A 10,018-nucleotide genomic window follows, 5' to 3' on the forward strand; every position below is an offset into this window, starting at 1 on the left:
AGCCAAATACCAAAAAAAGTATCAGTATAATGTGATCGATACTATGAAGATTTTGGAACTATGAGGCATTAGTCTTAGGAAGGTCTTTCAGTCAAAACAAACAAAAGAATGAAAGATAACTTTTTGTTTGTTTAGTCTGTTTTTACAGAATTTAGATAATGTCGTTTTGATTTTTCTTGGGTTCTAGACAATTAGGATATATTTTTACAAATGTTATTTTAACCACAGACATTTATTATTTGCTTTTTATTTGCTAAGCACTGTAATTTCATTATTTAAACTTCACAATAACCCCCTTGAGAGAAGTACTTTTATTTCCATTTTACAGATGAGGAAAATAAAATTTAGAGTTTGTGACAAATTCTGGTAAATCAGAGAACCAGGATTTTGACTGCAACTATGAAATAAATATATTGATGGCTTCAGAGGTTTTGTTCGGTTTTATCTTGAAGTCAGTGTAAAATACGAGGCAGATGAACATTTCCAGCCTACCACCAGGGTTCTTTAACTCTAAGTTTAAAATTGCATCAGTTGTGATTTGATCTGCTTGTTATTCATTCTCGGTACAATCTTTACAGAGTAGGTCAGTTATGCTCCAGATTTCAGAGACTTTCCTTTTCTAGGCTAAATAACTTTAGAGATCTTTAACTATAAAGAAAAGTATTGGCCATTTAATAGCTTCCTGAATCTTCCAGTCCCAACTGTGCCTATAAATGAGAAATCATTTTTAGTGACTCGTCTGAGTTTGGCCTCTCTGAAAATATTAGTGGTGGAGAATTAATGGCAGTTCTGCTTATTATTTCTCTAACAGCCGTTTCTCTGAGGATATGCTGAGGCCTGTACTTTTTGTTGGAGCATATATCTTTTGGGATGGGGGTGCCTTTTAATCCTTAATTTTAGTTGGTTTTAACTTCAGTCGTCTGAACTATTTGGCATAATAACCATATGATATTTTGTCCTTTTAAAATTCTGTACATTTATTTTTGTAAATCCACTTAAAATTATACAGATTCTAGGAAAAACCATATAACATATCAATTCTGTTATATTACAGAGCCCTAAGCATTGTGATCTAGAAAGATATATATTGTATGTCATTGTTGCTTGTTTCTCAAAATTTGCATTCTGCTGCATCTAGGATAACAAAGTGAACGGGGTAACCTGCTGTACTCGGATGCTGGGCTGTGCATACCTCCACCCCTGGATCCTCCCAAAGCCCCACATATCTTCCACTACACTTAGCATTCAAGACGAGTTGCTGATTCTGGGAAACAAAGCATTGTGGGAACACTTGTCATATACAGAGGCTGTCAACGCAGTACGCCATGTACAAGACCCATTAGCAGCTGCCAAGAAGCTGTGCACATTAGCCCAGAGCTATGGTTGTCAGGACAATGTGGGGGCAATGGTGGTTTACCTGAACATTGGTGAAGAAGGCTGCACTTGTGAGATGAATGGGCTCAGCCTCCCAGGTCCTGTGGGATTTGCTTCAACTGCTGCCATCAAGGACCCGCCCAAGCCAACCACTCCTTCCTCCAGTAGTGGTATTGCCTCTGAATTCAGCAGCGAGATGTCCACTTCAGAGGTGAGCAGCGAGGTGGGGTCCACTGCTTCTGATGAACATAACACCGTCGGCCTGGATGCCGGCCTGCTTCCAAGGCCAGAGAGGCGCTGCAGCCTCCATCCAGCGCCCACCTCTGGAGTTTTTCAGCGCCAGCCTTCTTGTGCGACTTTTTCAAGTAACCAGTCCGACAATGGCCTGGACAGTGATGATGACCAGCCCGTTGAAGGGGTGATAACAAACGGCAGCAAGGTGGAAGTGGAGGTAGACATCCACTGCTGTAGGGGAAGGGATCTTGAGAACTCGCCCACTCTCACCGAGAATTCTCCTGCCCCATGTCCTGCGGAACATGCGAGAGGATTGTTTTTTGGGATCCGAAGACAGAACAGTGTGAATAGTGGCATACTTCTGCCAGTGAGCAAGGACAAGATGGAGTTACAGAAGTCTCCCTCCACTTCCTGTCTCTATGGAAAGAAACTCTCTAATGGCTCTATTGTACCCCTAGAAGATAGCCTGAACCTCATTGAGGTGGCCACAGAAGCACCCAAGAAGAAAACTGGCTATTTTGCCGCCCCAACTCAGCTGGAGCCTGAGGATCAGTTTGTTGTACCCCGTGACCTAGAAGAGGAAGTGAAGGAGCAAATGAAGCAACACCAGGAAAGCAGGCCTGAGCCTGAGCCCAGCGAAGAGGATCGGACCGAGCTCCCGGAGGAGTTTGACACAGCACTGTAATCCTTCCCCAGCACCCCCAGAGTTAGGGAAGGCTATGTAGTGTTGGGGCGGGGGACCTTTCCAGACACATTTTGCCTCTGCATTTCTAAACCATAAATGAGGGGTTAGAACTCGGAGCCAAAAATGGTGAGAGCTATCAGGGTCTCGCTCGGATAAGCTAGTCAACACCATCAGTGTTAAGTTTCACATTTAACCTGTGTTGGAATTCCCAGAGTCACTGGGAAGAAAGCAAATGTTGCTCTGTATCAGTCCTACCACCTGCCATTAACCCTTTCTCTCCTAGGATAACTTTGAGAATTTGCCTGCCTGGGCAGGAAAGGGACTATTTCTGTGGAGGAAATAACTGAAGATGATTCCCTTTACTGATTGCTGCTGATGGATCTCTGTGACAGAGAAATCACCTTATATCTCAACCTAACTGATGGGATGTGATGTGACTAGTCACATGGCTTTTCATTCTTCTCTACGAGAATACAGCCTATCGAAATGACGTTTATTGGAAAATATAGAACCAATCAAACAGATAATTTATGTATGTAATGTAATGAGAGCACTTTTCATTGACTGTGAACTTTTTATTTTTGAATCTGCACTCGAGCCAATCTTCCTAGAGGCAGCCCAGCACCTTTGTCCATAGGCAGAATGATCATCAGGTGTTGGAGCCTTCTGTAAGGGTACTGGGAAGGACCCTGGGAAATTGATTTAACTGGTGGCTGTCAGACTGTGAAAGCTCATGAGAAACTTGGGGGAGTAGGATCTTCTTTGGGGATGAAGATGGAAAAGGAATGAGGCTTAAAACTGCTTTCCTCCAAATCACAGAAAGAATAACTCCTTGACAAATGTGACACCTGCTAGGAATTTCCCAGCGCATCACAAGAGAGGCATTTGGGGATTGGCCTCTTTCCGTAATGTGATGGAGTTGGCCAGTGAGCCTCCTAATATATAGGGCCAAGGTGGATGCCACTCACATCTAAGTAACCTTGAGCTATAGCAGATGACCTTGAACAGACAGGCTGAATGCGAACAGAAGGATAAATGGAGCTCATGGGTTTGACAGATTCTGTCTCTTAACTCTAGAGCAGAGGGATGGTTTTCTAAAATGTCGCAAGTGAGCTGGGAGTTCACCTCCTTAATGCTTAACAGAGTACTCTTCTGAAACTGCTACCCACCTCACGTGGTTTCAGAGTACTAGGCTCAAATACTAATATAAGAAAGACTTAAGTGAGAAAGCCCTAAGCTTACAGAAAATCTGGTTTACTGTATTTTTGCACATTCCACGAAACCCTAGCAAAATGCAGTTTCTTCCATATTTCTGTTCTGTTGCCTTTACCATTAGATTTACTTAGGAAAATGAATTCTTATTTATTCCTACAAAATTTTGACATTGCTTGATTTTATCCAATGGGGAATGTGCTTTGAATTTCTAGAATACTTTTACAATTAAAAAGAAAGTAGAGTGGAACCATTTTTAATTTGTTTCATGAGAAACAATGTTAAAGATAGGGTTGATACATACATATATATATATATGTAGGGGGGGTGAAGTTTTTTTTAAAGCAATAGTAGAAAACCAGATGACCTGTCTACAGATGGTTATGTATCTTCATCTTTTCAGAGGTCCCATGCCCATGTGCATGTTTCAGTGGGGTATATTCTTGGGGGATTCCACACCACTCCAATGGCTGTTTAATGTTTAACCCCTCAAGAATCTGAATTTGAGACCCCACAATGTCAGGTACACTTGACTTCCTTGTGTCAAACTACTGGTCAGCTACTGCAGAATATTAGAACTCAGGTCTTGATTTGAAGTGGGGAACGTAGTGGTTCATACAAAGTTTTAGGTGCTTAGAAAGATGGGAACAATAGTGTGTTGCTGCCTTATTTTTATATGGGAAAATGGAAAAAATGAAGGAAACGCCCAAGATAATAGTGATGAGTGTTGTAAAGATCTTCTTACCCAGACAGCAGAACCTTTGAGTTATGTAATAGTGATATTGTCTAGAAAAGAAAGTTGTTTGGGGAATACACCACTTTAATAGTATAGTTTCTTAAAATTTTTTATCTGTGAACTCTCTTCCTGTATTCTCTTTATTACCCACCCTACTTATTGGAACCACTACAAAACCCAATTCTGAAATGACTAACAAAAGTTAAATGTATTTACTTTTTAGTCAGAACAACTCTAAAATTCCAAATGTTCTTCTATGTGGTATATTTATTTTCAGGAAATAGGTTGTATTGAAAACCTTTAATATAGGCTATACCAAACTATTTTTAGTAACTTCTTTTAATTCATTTTCCTCTATAATTGCTCTGTATTCAAACAGAGTGGTAAAAAGGCCATAGCCCATTACCAAAAATATACAGAATCTTTTGACCGATAAGGTCATGTACAGTCATTGTGTGATCTGATTAGACTGTCAGGTGGTGAAAGCCAGTAATCTGTCACCAGGTGAATGTAACCTACTTCCTAGGACATTACCCAGAGGATATGTTCCCCAGGTGGGCAGAGTACCATGATCTCTAGTCCAGAGATTCTGGCCTCTGCATGATTCTCAGGTCTCTGTGTGTACCTCCCATTTAATAGGACATCATTCCTGCCTATGGGAGCAGTTCAGCAGTCCCACGGAAGAAAGAAAAATGCATGAGTCTTGGCAGCCATGGTATTCTTATTTTCATCCAAATGGATTGGGAATATATTTGAAAATTTGAACGCTGGTATATCATAAAGCAACAGTGCTACCATAGTCATTGAATTACCACTCCTAATACAAGCGAAGGCTTTATTGTACTACTGTAGAGTGTATGTGTGCAATAAGTTGATGAATTCATTTTCCTGGTGTATAGAAGAGCCAACACGAGCAGCTTGGTAACCATTGGGTGCTATTATAATTGTCTGTAGCGAGCGCTGTTTTTCAGGAGATGGAGCCAGTTAGTTAGGTTTGGCTGATCTACTGAATATCAAATGATGCTCTTCTTTCCATGTAAACCTTCAGCGAAAGCAGGTACTTGGAAGCCACAGGCTCGCCTTCTCTATCTACTCAACAATTAATTAATGAAGAGACCTCCATAAGGGAGCACTTGGCTGTTATTGATAAATGTACCAATTGTTAAATAATTAGTCTCCAAGCCATTCAGTGATGTTTGCAGCATCACTATAGAACTGTCTTGTGTCACTTTTTACTTCCCTCTGGGTGGAGCCTTTCAGATCCCCCAGTCATGGAGGCAAGTTCATCTTTCTCTCCAGTTAGTGACTTTTGCCCTGTAGTTGGGTAAGCACTTCCTAGATTGAGAAAAACAGCTACAAGTAAATTCTGCTCTGTATCCCTCATTTGGTGATCATTCAATCACACATAAGCTCCTTGTATTCTAAATTCCATGCACTTCTCCCAGATGCTATAGGGTTTTCTCTCACTGTTGCCAATGGATGTCATCCAAACAGTGAGTTCATATCTTACAGTTTTGTGCAATCATTGTCGTATTGTAGTCCTAAGACTCATTATAGTGTATTTTTGATATTTTTTGAAATGTGTTAAATTTTTTAATTCAATAATATGAGCCAGAGCATGTTGCAGCAAATCTATTGTTTGTAAAAAATAATAACAACAATAATAAATAAAATAAAATGGAATATCTTTTTCATGGCTTTGTTTTAAATGGAATACTTGTTATTTTATAAATACTTTAGCATGAAACTGTAATTTTCTCTAACTTGTATGTAGACTTAGTTTCTTTACCAAAAGCACCGTTAGACTTTTTCTGCTTTTTCCTGCTTTAAGGGAAGATAACAAACAAATGAAACCACATTCCATGACACTATGAAGCTATGAGTTAAGGGCCGAATAAATATTTTTGATCACCTTTTAAGCTGAAATAGCAATAAAGATTTTTTACATTAAGAAACATTACATTCTCTCTTGGTTTATATGGGTATTTTTTTTGTTTTAAATCTCAAAGATAGGAAATATGGTCCTTATTTTCATGCAGGTTATTGGCTGACTAGAGGAAACTCAATTGTAAATCTACAACTCCTCTTAAATCATAGAGCTGATGAAGACAGAGGAGCTAAGTGGATAATCTGGCCACCATGTTGGTCATAATGTAATGGCTTTGGCATCAGAACTTCAGATATAATGGTTGGCCTACAAAATACTTACAACATAGGTAAGCATCTACATTGTTACCCTCCTCTCCCCACATCATTATCTCCCAAATCTCTGGACTTCCAGGCAAGGTTAGCTACTTCTCACTCCACATAAAATCCAAGTTGAAATCATTTTTCAGTTTTCCCTCTCATCAAGCAGAATGAACATTTTGAAAGCTTGGTTTACCAGCTGTTCATTGAGCACCTTCAGTGCACTGGTCTCAACGATACCATCTACTTTAATAGCTCAGTTCCATGAGACATATTTCCCTGTTTCATGGGGGCAGAAGTGAAATTCTCCGAGCATGTTCTCTGCTTTGTGTGATCTTAAATCCCTGGTATACCAGAGGCCACAAGGGTACATCAGTCACTCACAACACTTTTCAGTGTGTTAGTCATTGGTCCTCAGTTTTGCCTCTGCTACTCAGATTTGACTTTAGGCACATTAACCTCTCCAAGGCTGTTTTTCTTCTTGACTGTTAAATGGAAATAATAGTATCTCAAGTTTGAGCTTAGATAAGACAAATGTCTCCTTAGTTCAGCAGTGGACCTGGCACGTAGTGAGCAGTCAACAAAATGTCAGGTGTTAGGTTAAGCCACTTAATCTTCTTGAACCTTTGTCTCATCTGTAAAATATGAATAATAAATCTTGACCGGCCTCCCCAACAAGTGACAGGAAATAAGACGAGGTTGGGAACTGCAGACACGGGGTGTCGTGATTATAGTGATCGATGGGCTCCAATCGCTCGAGATTGTAGCTGGGTCTGGGGTCAGAGAGGCCAAAGTCCTCATTTTATCAAGCACGACCCAGATACAGGCAAAGATCTACAAGGAACACGTTGCAGGGAATTGGGGAATAAATGCTAGGTGAGAAGAGTTGGGGGTGGGGGGGTGGGGAGTGGTTTGATTCTTGCTGCTGTTAAACTTCTTGTACACCACTCAGTAAAGGCTGGGGGGCCCAAGGGTGATAGAGTGGACGCTCCTTTCTGTGGCATATCAAGTGTTTGTATTTTAACCTAGCAATGTAGATTTCTAGCTGATCCTTTTCCTCCAAGGTTTACTTTTTGTAAAAGCGTAATCTAGATAATTTCCCATTTCTATTTTGATCCTTTGCCTCGGATAGGTTCTATATGAATTAGCTATTGAAAAGATTTAAGCGGAGCAAGGAAAGGTTATACAGTACAAGGAAAGGAGTTGAGGGGTGGGGTGGGGAGAGGGAGAAGAGTCAGCCGAAGTTCAGGGCTAAAAATGGCCAATACGATACAGGAAAATGATGTTGACTTAATTTTTTTTTAACTGTCATTGTGACATGTTGAAACAGACTCATGTTTGATTTCTTTATAGATTAGAGAATCTGAGATGTCAAAATCGCTGTTCATAGAAATCACTAAAAGTTTGGTTTGGATTTATTAATAGTTTAATCTCATAATAGGAACATAAAATATAAAAAATAATTAGCTATTGAAAAGCTAGAGGACAATTAGGAAAAACAATTATACTTTATAATAATAATGTATCTTTCTAGTTGCATCTGACATGAACTGAAAATCTGAGACTAATAAAGTATACGAACAGCTATGAACCTTAGATTAAAATGACTGAAATAACTTTATTTTTCAGATTTAGTGTTAATGAACTGTTACATTATGGACAGTTCAGGCCCATGAGAGATTACAATCTGCCTCAGAAGGCCGACTCTCCAGGGCACTCACGGGACGCAGTAATGAAGCCGCCTATAAGCCTTTAGAGTCTAGTAAAGCTAACTACTTTATCTTTGAAATAGTTGAATAACATGTTTAAGAAGTTTATAAATTTTATTTCTTATTATTTAGAAGCCTCATATTTAGGAATCAAAATATTTCAGGAAAAGTGAATTCCAACTAAATGACTCGCAACAAAAAAGTAACTGGGAATGCTAGCAAACAAAAAACCAAAACATTTTCTCTCAGTGCTAATGCAGGGAGCCTGAGGAGGAACCCGTGTTAAAAGCGTCTCTTCACGTGTGAGAAACCCAGCCTCCCGGCTCTGGCAGAAGACAGCTCCTGACAGCACACGCCCGGAGGGAGGGGCGTTTCCCTCCTGGAGGCGCAGGACATAACCTACGTTAAGAATTCAATCACATGACTGCTTCAACATAGGTCCCCAAAGACCAGACAGGAGGGGCAATGGCATGTTCCTTTTGGTGACTTTAAAAGATTTCTACAACACTGGCCATGCTACCCCTGATATGTAGTTATTTCGGAATTTCTGTGGCTACTTGGCTAGAATCATTACCTTACCATTTGGTAAGAGAGCCATACCATAAGGGCATGCCCAAACTTCTGATGGTCTTTGTAGCAAAGGTAGAGATATCTGTTCCAAGCTCTCAGTCAGCAAGGACCGATCAGTAGAAAAATGAGATGACCACCCAGCTTTGCACTGGTACCAAAACGAGCATTTATAAAATCAAGTATTTAAAAACCCCAGTTGTCAAATGTACAATTTTAAAGGACCCATTTTTTTTTTTTTTTTTTTTGAGAGAAATAAGGGAGGTGGGTTAACATTTACAGAAATTTCTCAGAGTGTTTCCGACCACAGGTATTCTGGAGCCTCACTGTGGTTTCTGTGCTGTTCTTGGCTGTCTTTGTAGTGCTGCTGTTCTCGGCAGCTCCGTAGGGCCAGCACCACACTGGCACCATACATTATCACCAGAAGACAAGCAAAGGTGGCTGCTGCTCCATCAGTGCCGGTCAGCTGGCAGTTCATCCAGGTGAGACCTTTGCTGGCATAGAGCCTCTCTCTTTTTTTGCAAATGTCTGTGGCATTGATCCGCAAGGCTACGTAGAGATAAAAGCCAGTGCCTATGCAGTAGCCCACTGCGGCCAGAAGGCTGAAGGCGGCCTCCAGGAGAAGCCACTTCCTTGGCAGTTTGGTCAGACTCTTGGCTCCTTGGAGTAAAACACTCATGGTGAGGACACCCAGCCCCAGAGAAACAGCCACACCGCCATATATCAGGGGCGCCCGGAGGACAGTGTACTGCTGGTCCAGCTGCTGAACAAAAACGGTGCCCTCAAATGGTGAGTAATAGTTGTTCCCAAAGCCGCCGCCGCTGGTAAAGCTGGCACTGAATCCAGCAAGGACAAAGTATGAAGCCACGATACACATGAGAACCATTCCATTCAATATCACCTCCACTATCTGTACCACACCTAGGAGAGAGATTCGGGATTTAACACTGATAGCACTCACCTGGGAAGACTCTAGGTCAGACTGGAGAAATACTGGCGATCTGATTCCAAGGACGTGGTCAGATTCAACACAAATATCCTTGGTTTGTTTTCCAAAATTCACGTTTGAAAAATCAAAATGTCACTCTGGAAACATTTCTGGCAGTTTCTTTAAAGACTAAATGTAGGCTTACCATGTGCTCCTGCAACTGTACTCCTGAGCACTTATCCTAAAGAAATGAAAACTTAGGTCTACACAAAAACATGTACACAGATGTTCACAGCAGCTTTATTTGTAAGAGCCAAGTATGAGAAACAACCCAAATGCCCTTCCGAGGGTGAACGGTTAAACAATTTGGTACACCCATATCAGGG

At 40.8% G+C, this 10,018-nt stretch overlaps 1 protein-coding gene across 1 annotated transcript in view; it reads left to right on the plus strand.

Moving 5' to 3' along the window:
• The window catches only part of PHLPP2 (PH domain and leucine rich repeat protein phosphatase 2), a 57,314-nt gene extending 51,379 nt beyond the window's left edge, over nt 1-5,935 (plus strand). The window contains exon 18 of the mRNA XM_006909827.3: nt 1,139-5,935. Within this exon, the coding sequence (XP_006909889.1) occupies nt 1,139-2,293 (1,155 nt within the window). The 3' untranslated portion in view covers nt 2,294-5,935. The remainder of the gene's footprint in view (nt 1-1,138) is intronic.
• The last annotated feature ends 4,083 nt before the right edge of the window (nt 5,936-10,018 follow it).

Source organism: Pteropus alecto, unplaced genomic scaffold, assembly GCF_000325575.1.
Source record: "Pteropus alecto unplaced genomic scaffold, ASM32557v1 scaffold42, whole genome shotgun sequence".
Classification (NCBI taxonomy): Eukaryota; Metazoa; Chordata; class Mammalia; order Chiroptera; family Pteropodidae; genus Pteropus; species Pteropus alecto.